The 17,530-nt window shown below is 36.3% G+C and overlaps 3 protein-coding genes across 3 annotated transcripts in view; all 3 read left to right on the top strand.

Moving 5' to 3' along the window:
- LOC138328285 (guanylate cyclase soluble subunit beta-1-like) overlaps positions 1–17,530 on the top strand; it is a 93,804-nt gene that overhangs the window by 1,522 nt on the left and 74,752 nt on the right. The gene's annotated exons all lie outside the window — the stretch shown is intronic.
- LOC138328284 (E3 ubiquitin-protein ligase TRIM56-like) lies at positions 3,040–8,218 on the top strand. Its single transcript, XM_069275025.1, is given in 3 exon segments — positions 3,040–3,085; positions 5,737–6,862; positions 6,865–8,218. Coding segments are annotated over 2 exon segments (1,950 nt in total). The 5' UTR covers positions 3,040–3,085; positions 5,737–5,757; the 3' UTR covers positions 7,710–8,218.
- Positions 10,387–15,744, top strand: LOC138328282 (E3 ubiquitin-protein ligase TRIM56-like). The gene is made up of 2 exons (XM_069275023.1): positions 10,387–10,635; positions 13,284–15,744. The coding sequence occupies exons 1-2, from the start codon at positions 10,402–10,404 to the stop codon at positions 15,255–15,257; spliced, it is 2,208 nt and encodes a 735-aa protein (XP_069131124.1). The 5' UTR covers positions 10,387–10,401; the 3' UTR covers positions 15,258–15,744.

A 17,530-nucleotide genomic window follows, 5' to 3' on the forward strand; every position in this document is an offset into this window, starting at 1 on the left:
AATAAAGGATGATAAAATATTCTTGTTGTTGATATCTTTCATCCGCTACAACAGTAGAAATTATCTCAGTACACCTCAAAACAAAGATAATCGTATGAAGATATGTGGATAGTGGAATTCTGTGTTCTACCATGTACATTCTTGCAATTAGGAAAACTTCTAAATGCTTGTGTTCCTGTAATAAAAAAAACCTCTTCTGATGACATTCCATGTGAACATATTGTGATTAGGTTATATCCTCTATAAACCGGTCACCTTATGTTGTTGTATAAAAACCGAACAAATAGTAAACTGTTTTTGTCCCGTTCCATGTTCACATAGACAAGTTATACTGTATGAGATAATAAGATATATCTATCACTTGTGGAAATAGTAAGTTCTGATGTTCTCGTTATTCTCTCTTACACATTTCCAAAGAAAGTTATAATATTTATTTAGTCACGTGAATGACGTATGGGTAGATAACAGTATAAAAAAAAGACGATGGGCATGGTACAATGACTGATATCAACCGCCACTTGCATTTTTGTATGATAAGTTACCACGATACTCCAGGGGTTACTATCACTGGCGTTATATCCACATCGGAAACCGCTTGTAGAATGAGATGTGATAATTTGACAAAGGCAAAAATAACATGACATCCTACTCACTTCACGAGTTACTGGACAGAGCCACAAAGTACTTGTAAAACCAATTAATATATATGAATAACACGTGTTTCACATTAACAAAAGATATTAGAGAAATAATTTTGACTGGCTGTTGTCGTGTGTTTTCGTTGTATTCCGTTACACATTCCTTTGGACCCTTTATTTTATATACATCTTAGTCTTAACATAGTGGTAAAAGAACATCACATTTGGGAATTTTAATTGGTTTGGCAAAATGTACTGTCCCCTACTTTGTGACTGTGTTCCGTCACGCATGTCACAAGTGAGTAACATGTTTATGTTATTACTGCTTTCTCGGGTTACTCGCGTCTCATGGCGTGACCTGTCATACAAATGGCCCTTAACGGTCTAAATATTAAATACAATAAAACATATAGTAGAAATCAATTACGCAGAAAGTCCAGTAAGTTGTTGAAAATTGTATCCTATTTGATCTCTGCGACCTTATGAATGAAAGTTAAGGTCATTCATTTGAACAAACTTAGTAGGGGTTATCCCAGCATGTCATAGATAAAACATCAGGTCACAAGGTCTCTTAGCTATTCATAAAAAGTCGTTTGTTCTATTTGTAGCATGTGACCTTTAGAAAAGGTCAAGGTCATTCATTTTAACAAAATATATTAACCCTTCATTCCAGCAAGCCACTTACCCAATATCAGGTTTCTAGGTCACTGAGTTATTCACATGCTAAAAAGTCTTTTCATGATTTTATCCTATTTAACCACTGTGACATTGAATGAAGGTTAAAGTCATTATTATGAATTTATTTGAACAAACTTTGTATTCCTTTATCACAGCATGCTACAGACCGAATATCATGTCTCTAGGCCTCTTAGTTATTATCACAAGATTTCATTTAAAGATTTAAGCCTATTCAACCTCTGTGACCTTAAATGAAGGTCGAGGTCATTCATGTGAGCACAGCATGCTATATATACGTTATTGAGAATAAGGGGTCAGATAACCTAAAACCACGAGTGACGTCACGGCTGATATATATAGGTTATATCGTACTATTTGTGTCCAATGTCGGCATTAATCGTAACATTTCATGAAAGTTTCCGTGAATGGCAACATCTCAGAGAAAGGTCCGGCAATCTTTGAGAAAAAAAATATATCACAAAACATTTCATAAGTTTGCCGGAAATTTCTCCGAGATATTCCGATTGAGTTTTCATGTACCAACGTGCAAGAGATTTCTGGAAATCCCGGCCCGATTGTTATTATTGAAATCTGCCCCCACACACTACTGTACACAGGGACTTGTAACGTAGGTTGTGAGAAAGTCTGTTGTGTATACATGTGTACTATATACTATATAAAAGGACAAGGGAACCAAGGACTCGCTTGGAAGAGGTACACCTGCCTCTACAAAAGTCGCCCGTATTCCGTCAAACATGGATAAATATGTACATATATAATACCAATACATTCTTAAATAAATTTTCGACATGGAAAACACAACTTCAAACACGAAATAATATATTAACATACCTTTATTTCACTATGAACGTGGAAAATGCAGTCAGATTTCCTCGCTGTCGTTTTGCTTGTCCACTGAAATCTAGGTTAAACACGTTTGAGTGGATATTGTGTACCCCATACCCGGACCCGAACTGGAAACCCCATATACACAGTGCCTGTATACTAAAAGCTACAATATTAATGTGGTAACGGTAAAGTAAAGATTAGAGTCTCGACTTAAGTTAGATTCTTCAATTAATGATACGTGTATTTCAAATAAAGGTACTTCTAAGAACCTTAACCATGAAACTTAATTTATACAGAGTCTGGGTACAGATTTCAGTGCAGTAGCGGGTAAGGGCGAGTACACTAAAATGGTACCCATCATCAATTACAATATGGCGGATTATACGAACAAGAGTCGAGTGCTGGATAAAAAAAGTGTGATTCCTCGCTTAGTTGTTGGATTGGATTAATGAAAGCGTTATCGGAGATAGCCTATTTGTATTTGCAATGGGAAAATATCACCAGAAAGTGAAATGAATGCATACAAAATTTGTTACAAGGGAATATGAGTGCCTTTGACCTAGATTTCACTGGACATGCATAACGACAGTGAGGATATCTGACTGCATTTTCCACATTCATGATGAAATAAAGGTATGTTAATATATTATTTCGTGTCTGAAGTTTGTGTTTTCCGTATCGAAAATTTATTTAAGAATATATTAGTATTAAATATATACATATTTATCCATGTTTGACGGAATACCGGCGACTTTTGTAGAGGCAGGTGTACCTCTTCCAAGCGATCCGTTGGTTCCCTTGTCCTTTTATATAGTATATAGGCCTAGTACACATGTATACACAACAGACTTTCTCACAACCTACGTTACAAGTCCCTGTGCTACTGTACGCCTCCTGTAGGACCTATATCTATATATGTGGTGAGTACACGAATTACAGTTTGTTTCATTGAAATATAAATTAGATTTTCTCATTATAAAGAAAATGTTATCTTTAATCCAAGCTATACTATTTATGTTTCTTGTAGAAAGAAACATAAACAATATCAACAGAATCAGAAGACTGTACTGAGGCTATACAAACCGAAAGTACATACATATATAGGGACATATTTCTTATATTTGGGTGTAAAATATGGATTCTGATATCCATATATATGTACTTATTTGTAACCTATCATCGCCCAATACTAAACTAGTATAGTACTGTTCCCATTGGACATTTTTGTATGTTAATATCTTGATGTTTGATCATGACATTTAAATGTTTGTCAGCAGGAGTTGCCTCCCTTCGGCTACGTATGTACAAGCATAATACTATATATTTGTATGATATTTTTGATCAGCATTTCATAAAAAACAAGCTAGCTCCAAATGTATTTCTCATTTATTTCGAAGTCATGAAATAATGATTACCTGTACTTTATATGTGCATTTTATATTAAGAATTTTTGAAAAGTCATTAAGGGCCTTAAATGATGTCTTCTAACGATATTTTTGGTATGTGGAAGGAGACCCCTTGTGTCCACCTTTTGAACATTTTTTTATTCAATTAGTTTTGTTAAAGATACTTCATTCTTTATTCTATACCCATTAATAATATACTAATTACTTTTACTTCAAACTGATTTTTAAGCAGAAAAAATAAAATTTTTGGCATGTTGAAAATTGAGGATATATATAAATCATTTTAAAAACATGCTATAGGTATAATCTAATAACTGATACTTTTTCAAAAAAAATCGAATCCGGGAAAATAGCATTTGGCAGAAATGTATCCAAGGGAATTTTCTAAAAAGATAGATATTTGCCCTAGATGACTGTAAATCAAAAATTGATCTTATATACCATAATGAAACAAGCAATTGGTAATAGAAATTTGTAAACTAAAATATATACTCTAAAATCAGTGCATTTTTATTCTTGCATTTCCCCTTACAAAAAGACTAACAACTAGATATGATCTAGGGTGAAGCAAATAGTTTTTTTAACATCAGAAATCAAATAAGTTTTGGAAAGAAATATAAACTCAACAGATACAAATTAAGATTATCCATCCCTCTGATGTAGATAAAAACTATTTTAAATTGAATTGAAAATGATTAAAGAGGGAAATAGTGTTACATTTGATTTTCAAATATAATTTGTTTATTAAAAACATATTGCAAGCACCACAAAGACTACAATCTTAGTTTTGACTAATGGGGAACCTTTAATTAATTACAATGACAGCAATGTATTTAAAACTGTTCCTATCTCATGCGGCATACCCCATAACACACGTGTATCAATTTTCACTTATATCTAATAATATCTAAATTTCAACCAATTAGAGTCCTCTATTTTTTTTACATGGCAACCAAACTTTTTGAAAGTGATACCATATTATTCAGCATACCTCGTAACCTTTATATACCAATTTTCATTTAATTCTGACAATCTGACATCATGTAAATTTCAGCAAATCAGAGGCCTCCGTTTTGTTATCATGACAACAAATATTTTCAAAGGTGTTACCATGATATTTAGCATCTAAATCATACCTATAGACTAATTTTCACTTACATCGGACTCTGAAAATATAAAATGGAAATGCACAGCTTTATAATTCTTACAAAGGTCCGTTGCTACCTGCACTCTCTATTTTTAAGTCACTCAAGATCTGTTTTCCCGGATTTTAATTTCGAAACTAATTTACACATAGACAGAAAATGTCACCAGAATATGTTTTGAGATGACAAAGACAAAGAGCAATGTTCCGCTTTCGTTATTTCCGATTAGAATATACAATTTCTCTGATTATTATGTATGTAACTTGGTTAAAGGTTTATTGACAGTACACATTGATATCACTGAAATATGGTCAACTGATTCTTATGGTATTGACATCATTATATTGACACGTTAAATTGACACATTGAATTAAGCTGGGACAATCTTTCAAATGGACAGACAAACATGTATGATGCCCTGTGAACGTTAGTTACAACACAAAAATGCACTGTATTTTTTTCGTGTTTTTTATGCCTTATGTATGTATAGATGGAAAGGTGGTGTTCAAGCTAATGTTAAAAATCCCATAGAAACTGCCCACGGTCCTATTTTCCTGAAACTTACGTCTAGTTGTCCCTTTACATGGCACTGCTTTTTCCTTTTGTGATTTTAAAATGGCCCAAAGGGCCTGAAATCTTTGTATTCATTAATATCCATGTGGATGTGGCGCAGTGGTAGAATGCGCTGGTATGTTTGGCTAGGCGATTGGGTGCCGTAGAACGTGAATTCGAGGCCCAGATAGGGCACGAGTCAATAAATTGTCATGCTTTGTTGAGTTGTGTTTTTTATATTTAATCCGTTAATTGATATATTTACAATTTCGTTTCAATTTCACATTTAATCATGACTTACATGGTGTAGTTTTCGCAATATAAATACACGTTGATCTGAGAATCGAACTTTATTTAAGTTGATCATTCCGAAATGGTAACGATAAACCACCAAATTACAATTCATTACCCGTCAGTATTCATTCCAGTATTAGTTACATTGTAACTGTTACTATAATTATATTTCAGATCAGTCTAGATCTCTTCAAAATGGCGGAAGGCGGACGCCTACCAGAACTTGACCTACACTTACTTGAGTGTCCAATCTGCCTTGAAAGACTACAACAACCCAAGTCCTTACCCTGCCTTCACACTTTCTGTCAGGAATGTCTTGGAACCTACATCACTAGGGAACTGTCCGAGCAAAGGGTGTCGGACACGTCATTTCCATGTCCGATCTGTCGGAAGATGACCGCTCCCGTCAATCAAGCCGAAACAAAGGGGAAATGGGCAGAGCAGTTCCCGACTAATGCCGTGATTCAGGACCTTATCCAGCTCAAAGAACGTACGTCTGAGGTTCCCTATTGTACACCCTGCCAGACAAAGGGTTCTCCTACCAATCCAGCCAAATTCTGGTGTAAGACGCTGGACCTAGATTTGTGTGAGGAATGTAAAGTACAATATCATGATATTCTACACAGAAATTGTGATATCATAGATGTAAGCGTGTGCGATGTCCGCCACAGAAAACCAGAGGAATCGACTCCAAATTGTGAAGAACACAATGGAACAATAATCTGGTATTGCGAAGATCACAGAAAACTCGGATGTAACGAATGTATAATTGAATACCACCGACAGTGTGAAGTGGTGATGAAGGCGAAGAAATATCTAGAGAAGCTGAAAAATGAGACAAAACTAGAAGACATGAAGAACTTGCTGAAAAAGGGGTCAGAGGTCATGAAGTCGTTTGTGAAGGACTTTGATGAGCAGATTCAATCCTTGGTACACAATCAAGATTTAGCTCTGAAGAGCATTACAGATCTGCGCCAAAGGATCGAGGAACAGCTTGATGAGCTTCAGAAGGCCGTCACAGATAAAGTAGTGACAAGATTCAAAGAGGAAAAAATGACCATCGAGGCTTCGCTACGACAATGTGAACGTCTTATGAATGGGATGCTGAATACATTGAAAACATCGGTCAAAGCTGCTGACGAAAACAACCACATCGAGGCAATGGTATCGTACCTGAGAGGTCAGGCCGAGGTCGACTCGTGTAAGGACCTGATCAAGGAGATGCAAGAGTCATTTACGTCAGTTAGTATTCATCATCAAGTTCTTGATCCCGGTACTCCAGGCGCTGACATGTTGGGAAAGGCGTTACTGAAAAAAAGACACGGAGTTTCCCTGCTGATCTTGGATTCCTGTCTGTGCCTCTGATAGAACGTCAGGTGAAGGAGATTGGAAAGTTCAATGTAAAGATTCGAGGAGATAAATTTATTTGCTGGGTACGTGGAATTGTGTGCCTTCCGGACACCAATATTGTTGTCAGCGACCGCAGCAATAATAAGATAAAGCTTTTTACAGATGAAGGACAGTACCTCGATCAGGTCAACATTCCAGCAAACTCACGTGATATGTGTCTGGTTAACGACACTTCTGTTGCTGTCACTGGCAATGGGATCGGTGTACGTATCTTTAAAGTGGAGGACAAGAAACTGTCGCTGTTACGTATCATCAACACAACCAGAGATTTGTATGGTATTACCTACAACGGCGGAAGGTTTGTTGTCAGTGATGACAAAGGAGGAGTATACAGTCTTATACAGGACGGGGCCACTGACCTGTTACATGACTATAAGGAGACCTGTTGGTACCTGACACATGACTCTGTGACGGGAGACAGTATCGTCAGTGTTGATACTAACACCACTGGGGACGCTGTAGTGTCCAGACTGTCGGCTGACAAACACCACACGGACGTGATGAAGATGGGTGTTGTTGTGATAGGTGCAAGGGGAATAGACGTAGACAGAGAGGGGAACATCTACGTGTGTGGTGGGTATTCACACAATGTCGTACAGATATCTGGGGACGGGACACGTGTCAGGGAACTGTTGACAACAACTGACGGATTGAATGAGCCAACGGCAATAGTTGTACGTGGCGACAAGTTCGTTGTCAGTATTGGCAATCACATCCGTATCTTCCAACTTCAATGAAAACTTTCATGAAATTGGAAAAAAGCAAATCTCAAAATTACCAACTTCGTTCATCTGAAGATTGTGGTCTAGTAAGCCTTGGTACCTTAACCAGTCGACCGCAACCACCGGAGAGTTAACAGGAACAATATATTATTATAATTAATTGAGGCAGTATGATTTGTAAGATAAAATGACTGTCTAACATACTTTACCACACGATCAATAATCTCTGGTGAAAATATAACTTTTGAACTGTTTCGTTCTACATGTAGATAGTACAAAAAAATGTATGAGATATATTCATGCAAAACATTAACACTGTAGCTTGCCTAAACCTGATATCACCAGGACCAGTATATTTGGCCTGTCCGATTATATAGGTTTTACATGCTAAGGAAAATATTATTATGCCCGAATAGGGATCTGGATTAGACAAGCGTCAGTTTTGATAAGATGTACTGTATATCAAGTTTTCTAAAGTTAACCTGCAAATAAAATTGAAAATGTAACATAAATACCGTTTCATATCTTTCTTTAGTGTTGTCACATTTCTCTTTTATCGAAATTATTTTTGATACCCACCATCAAAAGGTCCTGTTAGTCATTTGAGAAATACACTGTAGGTCATTTCTCTTCTTTCCCTTGCCAATGGACATTGCACATAATTATGAACTAACTTTATATGCATTTAGTTTTCTTCGAAAGTTTCAAAATATTGAAATCTGTACAACTACAGACCAATTAGAAAGGTAGGTTTGAATAATTTCTGAGAAATAGCGAAATGAAAGATTAGTTAATGCTATACGAAAAAGAAATGTGACACCTGTAGTTGTTACGTAATCATAGGTAAAGGTAAACAATTTAATCAGCTGTCAATTTCATAAACAATGACTCTTACTTTGTATGGATTCATGCTGATGAAATAGTTCCTCTACTACTGACGTTAAGCTGAGTTGTATATAGTTGTACTGTTGTAGACACATGTACAGAAAACTGTAGGTGATATATTTTTCACCAGTCGTCCGGAACATTCCTTTATTTAATGAGTTCTGGAACAATATTTCAAGTGTAGTAAATATTTCGTCCCTTGTCTCGATCAGAAAGTAAGGATGGAAAATATCAGGACTAGCTAGCTAGGTGACTTGTTTCCGTCTAGCTTGTTGATGGTTTTGATTATGGATTATTTGTTTATGTTGACTTCTGTTAGGACGGAGTTCTAATGTCTATTGGGGGGAGGTGGAACTATCTCATCTTGGGGCAAAGACTGTTCTAAAATATGAATATAGCCCTCGAACAGCAGTTTCTGTGTTAGTATTTGTTAATGTACCATCCACATGTGTTCTTGATGTTCTCGTTTTCTCTCTGACACATTTCCAAAACAGTTATATATTATTTAGTCACTGGGAATGAATATTGGGTTTGGTAACAGTATTAATAAAAAGACGATGGGCATGGTACAATGACTGATATCAACCGCCACTTGCATTTTTGTATGATAAGTTACCACGATACTCCAGGGGTTACTATCACTGGCGTTATATCCACATCGGAAACCGCTTGTAGAATGAGACGTGATAATTTGACAAAGGCAAAAATAACATGACATCCTACTCACTTCACGAGTTACTGGACAGAGCCACAAAGTACTTGTAAAACCAATTAATATATATGAATAACACGTGTTTCACATTAACAAAAGATATTAGAAAAAATATTTTTGACTGGCTGTTGTCGTGTGTTTTCGTTGTATTCCGTTACACATTCCTTTGGACCCTCTATTTTATATGCAACTTAGTCTAAACATAGTGGTAAAAGAACATCACATTTGGGAATTTTAATTGGTTTGGCAAATGTACTGTCCCCTACTTTGTGACTGTGTTCCGTCACGCGTGTCACAAGTGAGTAACATGTTATGTTATTACTGCTTTCTCGGGTTACTCGCGTCTCATGGCGTAACCTGTCATACAAATGGCCCTTAACGGTCTAAATATTAAATACAATAAAACATATAGTAGAAATCAATTACGCAGAAAGTCCAGTAAGTTGTCGAAAATTGTATCCTATTTGATCTCTGCGACCTTATGAATGAAAGTTAAGGTCATTCATTTGAACAAACTTAGTAGGGGTTATCCCAGCATGTCATAGATAAAATATCAGGTCTCAAGGTCTCTTAGCTATTCATAAAAAGTCGTTTGTCCTATTTGTAGCATGTGACCTTTAGAAAAGGTCAAGGTCATTCATTTTAACAAAACATATTAACCCTTCATTCCAGCAAGCCACTTACCCAATATCAGGTTTCTAGGTCACTGAGTTATTCACATGCTAAAAAGTCTTTTCATGATTTCATCCTATTTAACCACTGTGACATTGAATGAAGGTTAAAGTCATTATTATGAATTTATTTGAACAAACTTTGTATTCCTTTATCACAACATGCTACAGACCGAATATCATGTCTCTAGGCCTCTTAGTTATTCTCACAAGATTTCGTTTAAAGATTTAAGCCTATTCAACCTCTGTGACCTTAAATGAAGGTCGAGGTCATTCATGTGAGCACAGCATGCTACATACCCAATATGAGTATATCCTGAGAATATACGTTATTGAGAATAAGGGGTCAGATAACCTAAAACCACGAGTGACGTCACGGCTGATATAGATTATATCATACTATATTGGTGTCCAATGTCGGCATTAATCGTAATATTTTATGAAAGTGTCCGTGAATGGCAACATCTCAGAGAAAGGTCCGGCAATCTTTGAGAAAAAAAATATATCAAAAAACATTTCATTAGTTTGCCGGAAATTTCTCCGAGATATTCCGATTGAGTTTTCATGTACGAACGTGCAAGAGATTTCTGGAAATCCCGGCCCGATTGTTATTATTGAAATCTGCCCCACACACTACTGTACGCCTCCTGTAGGACCTATATCTATATATGTGGTGAGTACACGAATTACAGTTTGTTTCATTGAAATATAAATGAGATTTTCTCATTATAAAGAAAATGTTATCTTTAATCCAAGCTATATTATTTAGGTTTCTTGTAGGAAGAAACATAAACAATACCAACAGAATCAGATGACTGTACTGAGGCTATACAAACCGAAAGTACATACATATATAGGGACATATTTCTTATATTTGGGTGTAAAATATGGATTCTGATATCCATATATATGTACTTATTTGTAACCTATCATCGCCCAATACTAAACTAGTATAGTACTGTTCCCATTGGACATTTTTGTATGTTAATATCTTGATGTTTGATCATGACATTTAAATGTTTGTCAGCAGGAGTTGCCTCCCTTCGGCTACGTATGTTTCCGTACCAAGTGTATTTGGTCTCATCATACATGCACTTTTACTATATATCTCCTGGATTTTTACAGTGTTTTATTTGTATGATATTTTTGATCAGCATTTCATAAAAAACAAGCTAGCTCCAAATGTATTTCTCATTTATTTCGAAGTCATGAAATAATGATTACCTGTACTTTATATGTGCATTTTATATTAAGAATTTTTGAAAAGTCATTAAGGGCCTTAAATGATGTCTTCTAACGATATTTTTGGTATGTGGAAGGGGACCCCTTGTGTCCACCTTTTGAACATTTTTTCATTCAATTAGTTTTGTTAATGATACTTCATTCTTTATTCTATACCCATTAATAATATACTAATTACTTTTACTTCAAACTGATTTTTAAGCAGAAATAATCAAATTTTTGGCATGTTGAAAATTGAGGATATATATAAATCATTTTAAAAACATGCTATAGGTATAATCTAATAACTGATACTTTTTCAAAAAAAACATAACCGGGAAAATAGCATTTGGCAGAAATGTAGCCAAGGGAATTTTCTAAAAAGATAGATATTTGCCCTAGATGACTGTAAATCAAAAATTTATCTTATATACCATAATGAAACAAGCAATTGGTAATAGAAATTTGTAAACTAAAATATATACTCTAAAATCAGTGCATTTTTATTCTTACATTTCCCCTTACAAAAAGACTAACAACTAGATATGATCTAGGGTGAAGCAAATAGTTTTTTTAACATCAGACATCAAATAAGTTTTGGAAATAAATATGATTAAAGAGGGAAATAGTGTTACATTTGATTTTCAAATATAATTTGTTTATTAAAAACATATTGCAAGCACCACAAAGACTACAATCTTAGTTTTGACTAATGGGGAACCTTTAATTAATTACAATGACAGCAATGTATTTAAAACTGTTACTATCTCATGCGGCATACCCCATAACACACGTGTATCAATTTTCACTTATATCTAATAATATCTAAATTTCAACCAATCAGAGGCCTCCATTTTGTTTTTACATGGCAACCAATCTTTTTGAAAGTGATGCAATATTATTCAGCATACCTCGTAACCTTAATACACCAATTTTCATTTAATTCTGACAATCTGACATCATGTAAATTTCAGCGAATCAGAGAGGCCTCCGTTTTGTTATCATGGCAACCAATATTTTCAAAGGTGTTACCATGATATTTAGCATCTAAATCATACCTATAGACTAATTTTCACTTACATCGGACTCTGGAATCATAAAATGGAAATGCACAGATATATAATACTTACAAAGGAGTGGTCCGTTGCTACCTGCACTCTCTATTTTTAAGTCACTCAAGATCTGTTTTCCCGGATTTTAATTTCGAAACTAATTTACACATAGACAGAAAATGTCACCAGAATATGTTTTGAGATGACAAAGACAAAGAGCAATGTTCCGCTTTCGTTATTTCCGATTAGAATATACAATTTCTCTGATTATTATGTATGTAACTTGGTTAAAGGTTTATTGACAGTACACATTGATATCACTGAAATATGGTCAACTGATTCTTATGGTATTGACATCATTATATTGACACGTTTAATTGACACATTGAATTAAGCTGGGACAATCTTTCAAATGGACAGACAAACATGTATGATGCCCTGTGAACGTTAGTTACAACACAAAAATGCAATGTATTTTTTTCGTGTTTTTTATGCCTTAAGTGTGTTTAGATGGAAAGGTGGTGTTCAAGCTAATGTTAAAAATCCCATAGAAACTGCCCACGGTCCTATTTTCCTGAAACTTTGTCTATTGAAAGTACGTCTAGTTGTCCCTTTAAATGGGACTGCTTTTTCCTTTTGTGATTTTAAAAATGGCCCAAAGGGCCTGAAATCTTTGTATTCATTAATATCCATGTGGATGTGGCGCAGTGGTAGAAGGCGCTGGTATGTTTGGCTAGGCGATTGGGTGCCATAGATCGTGAGTTCGAGGCCCAGATAGGGCACGAGTCAATAAATTGTCATGCTTTGTTGAGTTGTGTTTTTTATATTTAATCCGTTAATTGATATATTTACAATTTCGTTTCAATTTCACATTTAATCATGACTTACATGGTGTAGTTTTCGCAATATAAATACACGTTGATCTGAGAATCGAACTTTATTTAAGTTGATCATTCCGAAATGGTAACGATAAACCACCAAATTACAATTCATTATCCGTCAGTATTCATTCCAGTATTAGGTAACTGTTACTATAATTATATTTCAGATCAGTCTAGATCTCTTCAAAATGGCGGAAGGCGGACGCCTACCAGAACTTGACCTACACTTACTTGAGTGTCCAATCTGCCTTGAAAGACTCCAACAACCCAAGTCCTTACCCTGCCTTCACACTTTCTGTCAGGAATGTCTTGGAACCTACATCACTAGGGAACTGTCCGAGCAAAGGGTGTCGGACACGTCATTTCCATGTCCGATCTGTCGGAAGATGACCGCTCCCGTCAATCAAGCCGAAACAAAGGGGAAATGGGCAGGGCAATTCCCGACTAATGCCGTGATTCAGGACCTTATCCAGCTCAAAGAACGTACGTCTGAGGTTCCCTATTGTACACCCTGCCAGACAAAGGGTTCTCCTACCAATCCAGCCAAATTCTGGTGTAAGACGCTGGACCTAGATTTGTGTGAGGAATGTAAGGTACAATATCATGATATTCTACACAGAAATTGTGATATCATAGATGTAAGCGTGTGTGATGTCCGCCACAGAAAACCAGAGGAATCGACTCCAAAATGTGAAGAACACAATGGAACTATAATCTGGTATTGCGAAGATCACAGAAAACTCGGATGTAACGAATGTATAATTGAATACCACCGACAGTGTGAAGTGGTGATGAAGGCGAAGAAATATCTAGAGAAGCTGAAAAATGAGACAAAACTAGAAGACATGAAGAACTTGCTGAAAAAGGGGTCAGAGGTCATGAAGTCGTTTGTGAAGGACTTTGATGAACAGATTCAATCCTTGGTACACAATCAAGATTTAGCTCTGAAGAGCATTACAGATCTGCGCCAAAGGATCGAGGAACAGCTTGATGAGCTTCAGAAGGCCGTCACAGATAAAGTAGTGACAAGATTCAAAGAGGAAAAAATGACCATCGAGGCTTCGCTACGACAATGTGAACGTCTTATGAATGGGATGCTGAATACATTGAAAACATCGGTCAAAGCTGCTGACGAAAACAACCACATCGAGGCAATGGTATCGTACCTGAGAGGTCAGGCCGAGGTCGACTCGTGTAAGGACCTGATCAAGGAGATGCAAGAGTCATTTACGTCAGTTAGTATTCATCATCAAGTTCTTGATCCCGGTACTCCAGGCGCTGACATGTTGGGAAAGGTCGTTACTGAAAAAAAGACACGGAGTTTCCCTGCTGATCTTGGATTCCTGTCTGTGCCTCTGATAGAACGTCAGGTGAAGGAGATTGGAAAGTTCAATGTAAAGATTCGAGGAGATAAATTTATTTGCTGGGTACGTGGAATTGTGTGCCTTCCGGACACCAATATTGTTGTCAGCGACCGCAGCAATAATAAGATAAAGCTTTTTACAGATGAAGGACAGTACCTCGATCAGGTCAACATTCCAGCAAACTCACGTGATATGTGTCTGGTTAACGACACTTCTGTTGCTGTCACTGGCAATGGGATCGGTGTACGTATCTTTAAAGTGGAGGACAAGAAACTGTCGCTGTTACGTATCATCAACACAACCAGAGATTTGTATGGTATTACCTACAACGGCGGAAGGTTTGTTGTCAGTGATGACAAAGGAGGAGTATACAGTCTTATACAGGACGGGGCCACTGACCTGTTACATGACTATAAGAAGACCTGTTGGTACCTGACACATGACTCTGTGACGGGAGACAGTATCGTCAGTGTTGATACTAACAACACTGGGGACGCTGTAGTGTCCAGACTGTCGGCTGACAAACGCCACACGGACGTGATGAAGGTGGGTGGTGTTGTGATAGGTGCAAGGGGAATAGACGTAGACAGGGAGGGGAACATCTACGTGTGTGGTTGGGATTCACACAACGTCGTACAGATGTCTGGGGACGGGACACGTGTCAGGGAACTGTTGACAACAACTGACGGAGTGGAGGAGCCAACGGCAATAGTTGTACGTGGCGACAAGTTTGTTATCAGTATTGGCAACTACATCCATATCTTCCAACTTCAATGAAAACTTCCATGAAAAAAAAAGCAAATTTTAAAATTACCAACTTCGTTCATCTAAAGATTGTGGTTTAGTAAGCCTTGGAACCTTAACCAGTCGACCACAACGACGGAAGAGTTAACAGGAACAATATATTATTATAATTAACTGAGGCAGTATGATTTGAAAGATAAAATGACTGTCAAACATACCTATGCTTTACCACACGATCAATAATCTCTGGTGAAAATATAACTTTTGAACTCCTTTGTTCTACATGTACATTGTATGAGATATATTCATACAAAACATTAACACTGTAGCTTGCCTAGACGTGATATCACAAGGACCAGTCTATTTGGCCTGTCCAATTATACAGGTTTTACATGATAAGGAAAATATTATTATGCCTGAATAGTAATCTGGATTAGACAAGCGACAGTTTTGATAAGATGTACTGTATATCAAGTTTTCTAAAGTTAACTTGCAAATAAAATTGAAAATGTAACATAAATACCGTTTCATATCTTTCTTTGGTGTTATCACATTTCCCTTTTATCGAAATTATTTTTGATACCCACCATCAAAAGGTCCTGTTAGTCATTTGAGAAATACACTGTAGGTCATTTCTCTTCTTTCCCTTGCCAATGGACAATGCACATGAATGTAAACTAACTTTATATGCATTAAGTTTTCTTCGAAAGCTTCAAAATATTGAAATCTGTACAACTACAGACCAATTAGAAAGGTAGGTTTGAATACTTTCTGAGAAATAGCGAAATGAAAGATTAGTTAATGCTATACGAAAAAGAAATATGACACATGTAGTTGTTACGTAATCATAGGTAAAGGTAAACAATTTAATCAGCTGTCAATTTCATAAACAATGAACCCCGTAGCTCATACTTGCAATGACTCTTACTGGTATGGATTCAGGCTGATGAAATAGTTCCTCTACTACTGACGTTAAGCTGATTAGTATATAGTTGTACTGTTGTAGATACATGTACAGAAAACTGTAAGTGATACATTTTTCACCAGTCGTCCGGAACATTCCTTTATTTAATGAGTTCTGGAACAATATTTCAAGTGTAGTAAATATTTCGTCCCTTGTCTCGATCAGAAAGTAAGGATGGAAAATATCAGGACCAGCTAGCTAGGTGACTTGTTTCCGTCTAGCTTGTTGATAGCTTTGATTATGGATTATTTGTTTATGTTGACTTCTGTTAGGACGGAGTTGTAATGTCTATTGGGGGAAGGTGGAACTAGGTCCTCATCTTCTGGGGCAAAGACTGTTCTAAAATATGAATATAGCCCTCGAACAGCAGTTTCTGTGTTAGTATTTGTTAATGTACCATCCACATGTGTTCTAGATGTTCTCGTTTTCTCTCTGACACATTTCCAAAACAGTTATATATTATTTAGTCACTGTGAATGAATATTGGGTTAGATAACAGTATTAATAAAAAGACGATGGGCATGGTACAATGACTGATATCAACCGCCACTTGCATTTTTGTATGATAAGTTACCACGATACTCCAGGGGTTACTATCACTGGCGTTATATCCACATCGGAAACCGCTTGTAGAATGAGATGTGATAATTTGACAAAGGCAAAAATAACATGACATCCTACTCACTTCACGAGTTACTGGACAGAGCCACAAAGTACTTGTAAAACCAATTAATATATATGAATAACACGTGTTTCACATTAACAAAAGATATTAGAGAAATATTTTTGACTGGCTGTTGTCGTGTGTTTTCGTTGTATTCCGTTACACATTCCTTTGGACCCTTTATTTTATATACAACTTAGTCTTAACATAGCGATAAAAGAACATCACATCTGGGAATGCTAATTGGTTTGGCAAATGTACTGTCCCCTACTTTTTGACTGTGTTCCGTCACGCGTGTCACAAGTGAGTAACATGTTATGTTATTACTGCTTTCTCGGGTTACTCGCGTCTCATGGCGTAACCTGTCATACAAATGGCCCTTAACGGTCTAAATATTAAATACAATAAAACATATAGTAGAAATCAATTACGCAGAAAGTCCAGTAAGTTGTCGAAAATTGTATCCTATTTGATCTCTGCGACCTTATGAATGAAAGTTAAGGTCATTCATTTGAACAAACTTAGTAGGGGTTATCCCAGCATGTCATAGATAAAATATCAGGTCTCAAGGTCTCTTAGCTTTTCATAAAAAGTCGTTTATCCTATTTGTAGCATGTGACCTTTAAAAAAGGTCAAGGTCATTCATTTTAACAAAACATATTAGCCCTTCATTCCAGC

This window comes from Argopecten irradians, chromosome 7 (genome assembly GCF_041381155.1).
Source record: "Argopecten irradians isolate NY chromosome 7, Ai_NY, whole genome shotgun sequence".
Lineage (NCBI taxonomy): Eukaryota > Metazoa > Mollusca > Bivalvia > Pectinida > Pectinidae > Argopecten > Argopecten irradians.